At 42.3% G+C, this 14,262-nt stretch overlaps 1 protein-coding gene across 12 annotated transcripts in view; it reads right to left on the bottom strand.

The window, feature by feature from the left end:
• Positions 1 to 339: 339 nt before the first annotated feature.
• Plch1 (phospholipase C eta 1) overlaps positions 340 to 14,262 on the bottom strand; it is a 192,137-nt gene continuing 178,214 nt past the window's right edge. For 4 of the 12 annotated variants that reach the window (XM_041659099.1, XM_041659098.1, XM_041659100.1 and 1 more), the window contains 7 exons: positions 13,608 to 13,732; positions 11,309 to 11,393; positions 8,928 to 9,074; positions 8,526 to 8,605; positions 6,957 to 7,016; positions 6,165 to 6,522; positions 340 to 3,625 (listed from right to left, as the gene is read on the bottom strand). In XM_041659099.1, coding sequence (XP_041515033.1) covers positions 1,545 to 3,625; positions 6,165 to 6,522; positions 6,957 to 7,016; positions 8,526 to 8,605; positions 8,928 to 9,074; positions 11,309 to 11,393; positions 13,608 to 13,732 — 2,936 coding nt within the window. In that variant the 3' untranslated portion in view covers positions 340 to 1,544. Of the gene's footprint in view, positions 3,626 to 3,925; positions 3,954 to 6,164; positions 6,523 to 6,956; positions 7,017 to 8,525; positions 8,606 to 8,927; positions 9,075 to 11,308; positions 11,394 to 13,607; positions 13,733 to 14,262 lie in introns of all 12 variants that reach the window. The other 8 variants (XM_041659104.1, XM_041659105.1, XM_041659107.1 and 5 more) reach the window with 7 other exon arrangements.

Genomic DNA, 14,262 nt, shown 5'->3' with positions numbered 1-14,262 from the left:
CAGTTCCAAAGAGCTTACCACCCTCTTCAGCCCTTCTCACGTACCAGGCACACACATGCTGCATATATGCAAGCAAAACACTCATACACATAAAGCAAATATATCTAAAAATAAAAAGGCAAAAAAATGGATATTTCTTCAACACAATGAAAATACCCGGAGACATAAACTGCTGTATAAAGTCAACCCTGACAATGAACGTCCTCAATTCTGCTATAAGAACATAGAGAGGAAGACATATCCAGGCACTCCCAGTCCCTCACTCAACAGTTAACACACAAACTCCTGCTTTGGTTCTTTTTTAAAAAATAATAAGTGAAACTACCAAGTGTTCAAAAATCTGTTTTAATTATATTTTATGAAGTCCAGGAAGAACATCATTGTAATTCATGGTACAAAAAGCAAATGATACCTGAACATGCAATAAAAAATGGATTCACAATGAAAATAATATATGTCAATACTAAAATATAGTTACTTGGTTCCCTAAAGGGAAAAGGTTTCTTTTAATCATCTATTCACTTGGATTATGAGAAAATACCTTTTTTTCCCTTGAAATCTTGGGGGATGTTTTCTGTTTGCACTACTCTGAGTTCTAAGTCTAATGTAAGTCTCTCTCTCTCTCTTCTTTCTTAAGGTCTTACTATGTAGATCTGCTTGATCTGAGCCTTGCCATGTAGATCAAGGTTGGCCTCAAACTCAGAGATCCATCTGCCTGTCCTGGGATTAAAGACGTGAGCCACCATGCCTGGCTGAAAGTCTCTCATCCTGAAAGTCATTATTCTCAATCTATCACATCAGAGACACTTCAAAACATACTTCAAAAGTATGACAGAGAGCTTGGCAACTGGATTCTTGTTACATACAAAGCCATTAGCAAAAATATGTAACAATATTTATGCAAAAACAAACTATTTTCTCCTTATATACAGAAGTTCACTTTCTTCCTTACAGTCTCTTCTGAAAGGGATTTGGGGACCGGGAGAGACATTGTCCATTTTCATGGAATTCCCACTTTGGGTGGGGTGAGGAAATCATAAAGGACAAGGTAACTACTTTAAACACTGAGCTATAAAACTGAATCTGGGTCTTTCGATTCAGAAGGAGAAGGTCGTTTCAAATAAAGAATCAATTCCTTTATCTTTGGAAAGGTCTGCTCTTAATGAGCTCAACACTCAGTTAGTAAAAGTGACAGCCTCTGGGACTATGACCCAAGACACAGGAAAGAGCATTTTTGTGCAACATGCACACACTGTGGCCCAAACTGCTGAGAAGTTTCACATCGAGGGCATGCACACATCTCATACTGACACAAGTTACAACACCTTGGGGGAAAGAGATCATAGGTTCCTGGGAAATGTCACAGATCTATATACAAACGCACGAAGTGAGAGAATGCGTGAAGTCAAAGGGAGACCAAAATACAAGTTCCAAAATACATTTGAAAATCATCTCAAAGCCAAGCATCATAGTCACTGACAATGGAAAAACTCTAACATCCGCTAGAATATCGCGTAAACAATGAAAATGCAGCTTTGTATAGCTCACAGTCTCAAAAGAAAATAAATTTCTGGTTTATCATCACTGCTTGGCTCGGTCTGCAGAACTGAGTTATCTGAACAAAACTGGTCCACATAGCCATACCGAAGGGCCGTGCATGCTCCCTCTGGGATGCCTCGGCCCTCCAGGCCACCAGCTTTCATGTTCCTCAGGTAGCTTGCAATGTATGAGCCCGTGGAGTGTCGGTTCACAGCCAGAGCGGGAGCCGAAGGTTTACTTCGAAGGACCACTCCTCCTCTAGCGCTGTGGGTCGTGGTTTTCTGCTTGCCAGCTTCCTGCTTCTCCTTGGCACGACTGGCAATGTTACGTACCCTGCTCTGACTTCTCGAGGACAGCTTTCTGACTAATGCCCTGGGATACTGACTGACATCCTGCTTTGAGTACAGCACTTGACAGCTGTCTTCTTGGTCAAAGGACACCAGCTTTCGGAGCTGTTCGGTTAGGGCATCTAAAGGCTCTAGTGACTTTGTCTTCATAGTCACACTCTTGTCCCTAATGCTGTTTGTCACAAAACTCCTACTAATACATTGGTATTTGCTTTCAAAATTGCAGGCAATGTCCTCTGATGTTAAGTCCCCCAGACTTTTGGATTTGCAAGGACTTGGCAGTTTCAAAGCAACCAAAGGAGCATGTGCTGACGGCATCGGCGTGGAGGCATGCATATCTGTAGCCCCAGGCTGCTGGGGCCCACAAATTTGGTTTGTTTTTGCATCTGAACTTGAGAAATGGTTATACACAAAGCCAGCACCCTGATAGGTTAGACAAGAAATACTTTGATTTTTGACACCTTGAATATTGTTGAATATTTCAGGGGCAGAAGGGAGGGGTGCCTCTTTACAGTAAATACTCCTCAAGCCTCTCGGGACCTGTTCCACCATCTCTTGGCTGTGCCTCAGTTTTAGTGGAGAAACGATTTGACTTAGACCCTCTCCCCTGTAGTCACAGGTCATTTGAGACAGGTTTTCGGATTCTCCATCGATTTCTACAAGGCTGCTTTCTTCAGAATTTACACCAAGAGCAGGGTCTGCAATTAGATCTTCCAGGGCCAACTCAGTGGAAAGATCAGGGCTATTCATGACTCGTCTCTGGTCCTTTCCATGAGTGTGGCTTTTGGGAAACTGGCCAGAAGAAGCATCGTGAGACCCAGGTAAGTTACCTTCCATGACCCTTGTCTTGGTTTTATCAGAAGGGTCAGTACCTGGTTTGGACTTAGAGATCAGCGAGCCAGTCATTTCACAAACAAGTGTGTTGTTTGCAGGCTTGGTGGTCTCAGCACTAGAGAGCTTGATCAGCTCAGGAGATGAGTATGAGGAGGCCTTGGGTTTCCCCTGGGAAAAACCATGCTTAAAGGGTGTTTGTAGGCCCCATGTCATAGGCAAAGGAGCACCTCCTGTGGTCACATCGGTACTGAGGAGGTGAGAAACCACAGCAACGTTAGCCTGATGCTGGCTCTCTTCAAACTGGCCAATCAGTGCTGAGATGGAACTGCCCGGCTCATTCTCATTTGTTAAAGTAACATCATCAATGAGATTGGAAATCTCAGTGTCCTGATGGATGGGTGTTGAGTGAAGATCTGGGAGGTCAGAACAGAGCACAGAGACATCGGACAGAGAGGAGGACACTGCAGGCCGTCCTGTGGCCCTGCTGCCTTCCATGTTCTCCATCTCCAGGGCACTTGGAGAAAGAACACTCTCCGACAACAGGCTTTTCCCTTCCCGTAAGCCCTCAGTATGCCGCTTTTCAGTGGCTTTCACCCCAGGGAGATCTTGCGGTCCCTTTTTTGCAGGATCGAGTGCCAAACGCTGCCTCGGAGAGAGGAATTTGGGGGGGCACTGGTTTTCCTGGCAATCATTTGTCACATCTGGCTTGGTTCTCCCACCCTTTGGACCTGGTCCTCCACACTGTTCTGGCATTGATACAATAGAAGTTGAAATAGGGCAATCACCTCGGTTGGCATCTTTGTGAAGAAGGGCACTGGAGGAGAAGGATAACGTTTTGTTGAAATTGGAAAACTGTGGGTCTTTTATAGTTGCCTCTCGCTTTCTTCCGTCACCCTGGTCCTCTGCTAAATAAAACAAGAGCATTTTAGGTAAAGCATATCACTTGACATAGGTGCTGCTGACACTCACGTTTGTCTCGACACAGACAAATGGAAAATGTAAAAATTTTTATGTTATGACACAATATAATTATGAATAAGCAGAAATTTGCAACACAGTGTCTGTGTGATGGATAAATGGTAAAAAATAGATTTACAGGAACTTCACCGAGCTTCCTTTTGAATGTGTATTACATCAGCTATGGATGTAATATTCATTGTCCAGAAAATGTCAATGAGTTACTGTGCTTTCGCAGTGAGGATTACCTTACGCTGCCTCCTATTCAGATCTGTACTACACAGAAGCATGGCGATAAAAACAGAACAAGACAGCTCTGTTAAACAACGCACTACAGTACCTGCAAACAAGACACTATCAGCTTGCAAAGTTATACAAGTATTAGCGACAGGTAAACCACAAATGATAGCATTTTTAAAGGCATTTTGGCAAAATATTTGATCTAGCCAATTAATTTCTAACACAGTTGGAAAGTACGACATGTGTTCAAAACTATTAATACCTATTGGCTTGGAGGGAAAAGATAACAAGTCATCAATCCCACATCACTATGCATAGTTAATATTCCGTTGATGATGTTTTTGGTTCCAGTACAAAAAAATATATTACATTCTTCCCCACTTCACCTCCAATGTGGTTAAGATGGTACTTAAAGGAAACTAAAAACATATAATTCCCAGTAACCTAGGATAATCATTCTATTTGATATAAGCTAAGGCAATGCCCAATGCTCAATTAGTTAATTGTCTACTAACTCTTTCAAAGTCATGATATGTGGATAAAGATCGTTTTCACTAAAATATTTTCTCCTTGTTAAAAATTGAATCATCATAAAAAATTTAAGCTTTCCAAATTGTATAATATTACATATCCCATGATATCACTTCAGAAACAGCCACATTTGTAGAGAGACAGACTATTCAGAATTCCATATTCTGCCCTTTTCTCTACTTAATTTTTTTCTTGCAACTATCTGGGATCGCTGTAATGACTGGGTATCATTCCATATTTGCTATCTGCTTCTATGATTCATTCTTCTATCTTTTCAAACGTAGGAAAGAAACATTGTCTCGTGCTTGCTGCTCAGCTCATCTTGTTGGCTTAGCATCTTCTGCAGTGAGGACCAGTTAGGACAGATTTCTACTGGACAGAGTTTTATTTCGCTGACACAGGCTTTTAAGATAAATTTAGTGCCACGTCTGTCCTCTCCTTTCTGATGTTACTCTTAGCAAAACTTCAAACATTTTCCCAGTTCAAGGTAGACTCCAGCCGGGCGGTGGTGGTGCGCGCCTTTAATCCCAGCACTCGGGAGGCAGAGGCAGGCGTATCTCTGTGAGTTCAAGGCCAGCCTGGTCTACAAGAGCTAGTTCCAGGACAGGAACCAAAAGCTATGGAGAAACCCTGTCTCGAAAATCCAAACAAACAAAAAAACAAAAACAAAAACAAAAAAAAAACAAGGTAGACTCCAGGGTCTTGCAAACTAGAAATTTTCAAGGTTTGCTTTTCCCCCTCTCTTCTAATAAAGTATTCTGAAACTGCCTTTTCTTTTCTCCCTAGAACATCTGATACTAAAAAAACCAATATATAAGCAAAACAACATTTGTGGTGAAATAAATCATTAAAATTATATTGTTTGGATGAAGACCAATTTTGCTAAAATTAAAAACAAGGTATTGCATTCTACTTGCTCAAGATAATTCCAGAAATAGTCAGAGGACACAGTTCTGGAATAGGAAGAGGAGTCACAGATTCAAGAGCTCTTTGACACTCTCTGAAGTGCTCATTGCTTGTCATCAGGTTGCCCACATGAGCTCCTCATACTCCCAGTGAAGGAAAAAGATGGCCCTGCAACCAAGCAAGAGCCATGGGCACAACTCCTTCCCTGACACCGCACTAAGCAGGGAGTGAGATCACAGGAGGAAAATGCTGCCTCGGCCACACCTTAAGGAAGAAAGTTTTTCAAGTGGAGTCAGCGACTTGCCTTTAACAGCAACTTTTCACAGCAAACATTTCCAACCACACACACACACACACACACACACACACAAAATGTTTTAAATAGTGAAAAGTTATGGAATTGCATTCAGTCTCAGAAAAGCTAGGATGGGTATCTAACCTTGGGTCAATCTAAGAACGAGACCTCTTTAAACCCTTTGCCCCTGATCTAGAAAGTTACCACTCAGAAAACCAACACACTATTTGTATATTGTAGGTTTCCTTTCCTTCTCAGAACTGCATGTCCGAGGTCATCACGCCTATGTTCCTCCACCTCCCCACGGAAAGAGATGTTATTTCAAGGCCACAGGAGAGGAGGAAATAGCTCACTTTTTACTTTCTTACCCAAAGTTTAAAATCTCCTTGCATAGAATTAACACTAGAAATTATTTATTTTTCAGAATATTTTAATTGCAGAATGGCAGTCATATTGTCATGGGAACAAGGGACAAAAAAAAACCACGCAGCTGAGAGGAACTGAAAGCATCTTACCTGGAGAGTTTTCTTTTCCATCCGTGTCTTTCGCTGCTTCGCATATAGGCAGCGACAAAGCCCCCAGAAGACTCTTGTCAACAGGCATGGAGACAGGACGTACTTGCAGGCTCCGTGTGGTCCTCCTAAGGACACCGTCTTGATCTCTTGTGGCCTCAGAGACAGAATCTTTGATCTCAACCATTTCTTGGAAGCCCACTTTGCTTTTCTTCCTGCCTTTGGCTGGAGCACTGGCTGTACGTCGCAGAATTCTATCGCCAATCGATCGCTTTCGAATATAATGGGAGTTGTTGTTTTCTGAAGATCCGTGCCTGGGATTCTTATTGAACAGTCCCTTCAGACCTTGGAGCTGTCTAGTCTGGGGACAAAAAAAGGACCAACCACAAATTAAGCACATGCCGTCATAAGAACAACTTCAGTTTGAAATGGCAGCTCCATGAAGAATGAATGGGAAGTGAAATTTTGCAGCCACTGACTGGAGGACGTTTAGAATGCGAAAACAGCTCACAGTAGGGTCACACAATACAATGCACATGCCATCAACTTTATTCTGTGAGGAAGGCAGTCATTCAATTTCATGGCCAACCTTTCCAGAACTTTCCTACCCAGAGATGATACAATGGTAGAAAAGTTTCCATGGGTAACACACTGACAAAACTCCAACAGCCTTGAAGCAACAAATGTGTGTTTCAAAATGGTAAGCAGAAGATGGCGAGACACGAGGAGGCATGCCACCACAGCCATGTGAAAAGATTATGCCAGCGAGAGGGCGGGGCCATGCGGAGAAACTACCTTTGTAGCTCCTAGAAAGTGCAATATGGTATAACTGGGGTTGAGGATTAAAGGGCTCCACTGCAAGGGAGAAAACAAAAACACAACAAAACACGATGTGGGCTCGTTCAAGTAGCTGCCAGGAGACACAGAACAGAGTGCATACCTGGATAGCCCCTGCCTCCCACTTCTAATAGCTCCCCATCTTCTGTTCATTCCTCATCCGACTCAACACCGTTATGTTATGGTAGGAGCATCCCAACCCAAACATACATTGAAAATAATAAATGTCTCCAAATTGGCCATTTATTTAGGAATGAAACAAAAGTTATATAAAATACTTTATTTGTATTTTATTTCTGGGCTCAGTTGTAAACAGACACTGTATGCCTTATTGTTTCCCGCCACCTAGCTTCAAGTGAGGAAGGCTGTACAGTTAAACTGGCTTTCAGGAATTCAGGCATCACCTTAAACCCATTTGTATTTAGGTTATTCCATTTAGGCTAACAGAAAGAGCCCAACAAGCTGTATGAATAGGGACTTGAGATTGAAAGTTTGTACCGTCAGCATTTTCAGAAGTAAAAAAATCCTTTATTCCCTTCTGCTACCCAATATGAGGCTAAACCTACAGTCCCAGCTCAATGCCCAGCTGGACTGTGGCCACCATGACGCTGATATTTAGCCAACAATATGCTTGTTTGCTCCACCCCAAGCAGCTTTCAAAGAATAACAAACTTACTTATGAGGCCAGTACTGTTTTTACTGCCCCTTTACGCATGGAGAGTGAGTTCACAGAGAACACCAGTACTGTGGAGACGCTCCAGGCAGCACAGACTATAGTAACAAGCAGTGCGAGGCAACCCTGGGCACTGTGCCCAACTTTATACCCTCCGAGTCACATCTGGTCCTGAAAATCAATAACAGGGGACAAGTCCCCAGCACTTGACATGACCAGAGGGTCACCCACTGGTTTGCAAGGCACCAGCCCTTCAACAGTGAAGGGAGAACAGGCAGAACTAGATACCTCTTTGTGACACTGTGTCTCCCTTTCTTCCTACTTCACTTTCCCCATCTCTTCCCCCCCCCCCCCCCCCGTCTGTCTCCCCACTCTTTTCTGCTCCCCATTTCTTCTGTGGGTAGCTTTAAATCCATTCACGCTTTTTCTTGATCTTCAATTTACAATAGTTCCACTCGAATTCACCCTGCCTAGACCTGGCTGGAATCTTAACTGGATTAGCATAGGCCATGCTTCAAAGCGCTGAGACACATTTCCTACTGTAGAAAATGGGGTCATTTTTAGAGTTACAATAAAATTCAGATTTTAACGGTCTTCATCATTTTCATAAAATAATTGCCTGAAAGTACGATACTCTTCTCAATTCTATTAAACCTAGAGAGAACCTCTGGGAGGAAGAAATGAGTCCAGCCCTGCATAGAGGTGGACATGGACATCCCTGGAATGCTGTCTGAGCTTGCTGAGCGCCCCACAGACACCCACAAAAGAAAACTTTGTCAAATGTATGTTTCGTTAATGAAACCAATCACTTTTTTGAGGTCATACTATTCCTGTATGTCTATGATCCCGCTCACCTTTCCAAAGATCTCATTGATCGTTATATGAACAAAAATGGATGCTTCCGTGAGTCCTTCCAGGTAGACGTGCCGGTAGCCTGCAAAGGCAAAAAGAATTGGTTCTTTTGGTCGAATTTGCATTTGGCCTTCCTGAGAGTGCAAGAGAATTAGGTATCTGTCTTAATATCATTCTTCACATTTTATGCAGCATGCTACATCACCTCTATCGTATAACACAATTTACAATAACGGACTTGATAAGTAAATACCCTGTGTACCCCATGCCATGTATTAAATCTTCCAAAGAGAAACCATTAACCCAGCATATGCCAGACCCTCTATACTTCTCTACCACAGTAGAAAACAAACAAAAACAAAAGAAATAGTCAATCCGGAGAGGAAAGGTCAGCCTATACCTACCAGGTACTAGGCTGCTGAAGGTCACGGTCCTTTGGCCCACAAAGTCTCTTCCAATAGGATCATGATCCCACACCAGGAACCGGACTAAAGCTATTTCTGGCATGTGGACTGTAAATGTGAGGGTTTCTTCCCACACCGGGTTAAATCCTTAGAGAAACAGGAAAATGAAAAATCAGAAAAAGCAAAGGGCTTGGCTGGAAATGATTTAGCAGCGACGTCTGCAGAGCAGACAGTGAAAATTGCTTGTAATGGTCATTAAACTCAAGAAAATGCCTGACCCTCTCCAGGATGCCCTGCTGAAGTAAAGCCTCTGAGTTTACCCCACGCTCGAAAATAATTGGTAGGAAAATCACCTGTAAATGATCACATCTATTCTATTAATCTCTGATGCCCCATTGTATCAGGAAGCCTCTTAATTGTCATTAAAATGCTTCAATGAGTTTAAAAATTACAGTAGTGTTCCAAGAGTATTTTAGCAGAAATATGACAGAAAGTTACCCCCTGATAGAATCATATTTCTCATCTACCAAAGCTTTTCCTGCTGGAGTAACTAACCATATTTCATACGGCACTCTGTAGCTTTCAGTTCTATCGTGGACAAATAGTCATAATTCCTATAATTCCTACAGAAACCCTGTAAAACCTATAAGAGTGGCAGGGCAGGGACTTTGCTTTTTTGTTTGGTTTTTTGTTTTGTTTTGTTTTTTTTTTTTTTTTGGAGACAGGGTTTCATTCACTAGTCCAGGTTGGCTTGGAACTCATGATCCTCCTGTCTCTGCCTCCCATGTGCTGGGATTACAGACATGAATCACCACACCCAGCTTGGTTTTGTCTCAGCAAGAAAATCATCCATACGTTATCAAATTTCCAACTACAACTTTTTGAATTCAGACAAGTAACACATGCCTATACGTATGAAAGTCCAAGATATCTGTTATTCATCATATAGTTTAGAGCATTGCTGTTCATAGAAATGGGCTTAAGGTCATACAGTTTGGAGCAGGAGGTCCAAACTAGACTGTGCACTGCACATTTTTAGTGGCTTCTCAGGATGCAAAAACTTACTGTATTTCCATACACAATGAACATGAATGACAAAGCACATGCCTTGGTTCAAATACCGGTATGGTTTGTATTTGGTTTGCACCCTAATAATTTCCACTCTACCCTATAAAAGGCCTCAAGCTCATTAAATAATGACAGGCTGAAAATGAGAGGCCCCTAGTGCACAGAAGAGATGACCTCTTTTGTTGACGCCGTAATGACCCCTCAGTTATTTTTGCAACTAAAAAAAGAAGGGATAGTTTCTTGAGCCCTGAGATAATCCAACATAAGAAGGGTTTTCTTTAAGAATGTTATTTCCTCCCAGGTTCACCCTACTTTTGAACAACTAATATTCCTTCAAGGACTCCCTATGAACCACTGATTTCTCAAATGTTTAGATAACCATAATTTCAAATTACTATAGACTATTAATTAATATAAATTAAGAAAATATGTATGAAATAATAGTTTTTAATAAAGATAGAACAAGCAAATATAATTTTATAAGATTATCCAGAAAAACATGCTAGACTTGGGTAAAGGTAAATGCCTTCCTGATACTATTGAAATGCTGGCCACTCACCATATTTAAGAAATGAATGGGCCAGAGCATTCTGGCTTTATCCTTAGATATTTTTTATCCTACAAACAAACAACAACAAAAGCCAAGAGAAGTTGACTAAACACCTGGGCCTCACAAACGAAAGTTTCAAGAAGACTCATTTACGAGAACACATGAATCGCATTACAAGCAACACACTAGGAAATATTTCCCTAGGTGAGTTTGGAGCCCAAGTCTTTAAATGTCTCCCATGCTTTTCAATAGAAAAACTTAGCAAGAGTCCCAGGGGTCTTGATTATAACAGCTTCATCAAAATATACCGTGTATCCATCCCAGTTCTTCAAAGGTTAGCCAAACCTTCTTTTCTTGGTTGCAGAAGTAACTGAGGGGTCATTACGGCGTCAAAAAAAAAAAAAAGATAATCTCTTCTGTTCACTGGGGCCTCTCTGATTTTCAGCCTGTCATTATTTAACGGACTCGCGGCATTTTATAGGGCACAGTGGTCGACTCGTCCTGAATGCATGTGTTTGACAGAATTCCCTTTCCTTTTTCAGGAAGGAACCAGAAGCTTACAGAGTGGGTGAATCTTATCAGCGTGTTTAACATCCACGCGGACGGCAGCTAAGGAGCTCAGCCATCGGGTTCTTGTTAGCAAAACGCTTTCCTTAGCCCGTGCGCACCGCACCGCACCGCACCGCACCGCACCGCAACGCACCGCACCGCAACGCAGCTGTGGCGCATCTCAGGAGTGAGTGCCGCTGATCACCAAGCTTACCATTGTCATCCACCACACGAGTCTGATCCTTGCAACAGTCTACGGGCAGCCCGATAATTTCCACTTCGACGAAGGGGTCAATGATCTGTAGGAAAGAGAGGAAGTATGACTGCCAGTGTCATACCTGAGTGCTAATTATTCTGAGACTAAATGGGCCAAATGTTCACATTTCAATAACATGTGATGTTACTACATGCTTACTCAAAGAATCATAGAACCAGGAAGATCATATCAAGATATATGTGAAGAGTGGAATTAAAACACTAAATTCTATTTGCCAGTATTTGTTAATTCAACACAGGTTTTTACTGAAAGACCATACAATTTCTGTTTTGGGTACATATCCAACTAAAGTAAGAAGAGGGTCACCCAGGCACAGAAGCTCAGAGAAGCTGCGATATTATAGTCAAACACTGGAAACAACTTTTTTTTTATAGATTATTCTTTTTTTTTATTTTTTTTAAATTTATTTATTTATTAAGGATTTCTGCCTCGTCCCCACAACCGCTTCCCATTTCCCTCCCCCTCCCCCGATCAAGTCCCCCCCCCCCTCCTCTGCTCGAAGAGCAATCAGGGTTCCCTGACCTGCCGGAAGCCCAAGGACTGCCCACCTTTAAAAGTCTACCATGAGCAAGATGGCTACATGGTACCAACGTCATAAAATCAAAATAAAAATCCTGGAGAATAATTTTTGTGCCTCAGAAGACTGAAGAAAATGGTAATAAAAAGTTGCATGTGATTTGACTGAAAAAGGAAAGATGATAGACAACTTGAGGATAACATGAAAAGATTAGATATAGACATTATGTTAGACAATATTGTATCTTGTAGTTTTGCAGGAGAATGCCCTTGTTCTTAGTAAGCAAGTAGTGAGATGGTCACAAATAACTGCCAAGGAAAGCAAACCGATACCTCCAACATACATACTTACATACAACACACATACAACATACATATTTACATGCAACATACATACTTACATACAACATACATACTTACAACACATATACTTACATACAACATACATACTTATAAAATCTGTATAGATGAGAGGATGGCACAACGTGTGTTAGAAACCTTAATAATTGAATTAGTGAATTGAGGAGATCCATTGTACTATTCTTGCACCTTTTCTGGGGCTGAAGCCTTCTCAAAATGAAAAACTTGAGAGAGACAAAAAATATGTATTCCTTTCTTCGTGTGATGGATGCTAAAGGCGTTCAATTAGATTGTTTCTCCGTGTCATGGTTGCCCTGCTGAGAATGCTTTAAAGTATCCCATCCTTTGGCTTTTGGGAACAGAGTGGGCCTCTGGGAACACCTGGGCCTCACAAACACAAAGAAATAAGCATAAACTTTCTGATGATCCAACTAACTACTGCCACTGGTGAATGCCGAGCGGAAGCAAAGGCGAGAAAGGGAAAGGGTCTGTGGGAGAGAGCTGTAGCAGACACGGAGGCGATGGCCCTGGCTGATGCCTTCCTCTCTGATAACTGGGCACTGTGCTACCTGTTAACAAGTACAGAGAGGTTGGGAAGAGCCACTGTGAAGAGTGGGGTGACCCTGGGGAGTTGAGGATATGTGCTACAGCGCTGCACTGCACCGGACTGCATCCAGGTCAGATCGAGTCTGACGTGAAGTATTTACAGTGGTACGGACAGGCAGAGCTGGGTGGTCCTAACCACACATCAGATGTGAAAGTTGAGAAGGTGAAAGTGGCGAGAGCCTGGAGTGATAGGAAAGCCCTGAGAGGAAGGTATGGAAACAGGACTGACTGACCCATGGGGAGAAAATTAAAAATGTTGCTGCATCCTGCGACAGAAGTACAGCAGCAGGTGACAGCATGTGGCCACAAAGCATGAGGCCAAGGAGCAGGCAGCAGTGAGCAAGGCTGCTGGACGTGTGGGATTTGGAAGATAAATACATGATTTGGGCCACGTTGCCGTCAATAATGCATTTAGCCTTTGTTCTTTGTCTCCCGGCTGCCAGCATCAGTCTTGAACTGTGAACCAGTATCATGCCTTCAAGCATCCAAACCAGGTGATAAAAAGCTCTGGAGGAAGTCTGTGTGACTGACAGAAAACCAGCTCATGTCTAATAAGTGGAAGTCAGTGCTCACTTAGAAACACACACATACACACACCATATGCATACACAGACACACAGACACACACTCACATTCAAACATCTGTACACCCCCCCCAACACACAGAAACATATATGTCCCTAAAGCCTCTGAGATGAGTGCTTACATGCAATAAAATAATCACATAATTGATAGACAGTCAGGTATAGCTTACCTCGCCTCGGTCTCCGAACATGGAGTCGGGAGGTTTGGGAAGTTGTTGCCCACTGATCACTTTCAGGATAAGCTGTTTTTTGGGGTTGGCAGGAAGTGGATCACCAGAGAAAGGGTTGAAAGTACCTAGGCCAAGTAAAGTAAAGGTCAGTAGCACAGGAACACACGCGCACACACACACACTCATGCACACACTCACACAACTTAAGTTTGTCAAAGGAACAATGGTGCTATTTACCACAGTGTTTGCTAGAGCTAAGAAATCATGTAACCATCAACGTAGCTTTCGGTACTTCCATGCTGTGGGACAATGGTCTTGTACTCCGTAAAGATTTGTCACTTGTCCTGGTTTAATAAAATGCTGATTGGCCAGTAGCAAGCAGGAAGTATAGACAAGGTAAACGACAGAACTCTCTGTCAACACTTCTATAGTTGTGTTTTCATTACACTCTGTTTCCAAAAGCCAGAGGATGGGATACTTTAAAGCAATGTCAATAGGGCAACCATGACACGGATGAACAATCTAATTGAATGCCTGTAGCATCACAACAAGGGCAGTGAGGTCAGAATCCGGTAATTTGCTAAGCTGTTTCGGGTCTAGAACAATTACAACGCATGGAAAGAGAATCTGAAGTTAAGAGGAGAACGGAAACTCT

The sequence above is a fragment of the Microtus oregoni genome, unplaced genomic scaffold (assembly GCF_018167655.1).
Source record: "Microtus oregoni isolate MIOR12 unplaced genomic scaffold, Mior012 000010F_ref0000083, whole genome shotgun sequence".
Lineage (NCBI taxonomy): Eukaryota > Metazoa > Chordata > Mammalia > Rodentia > Cricetidae > Microtus > Microtus oregoni.
This window is presented reverse-complemented; position numbering and strand designations above follow the sequence as displayed.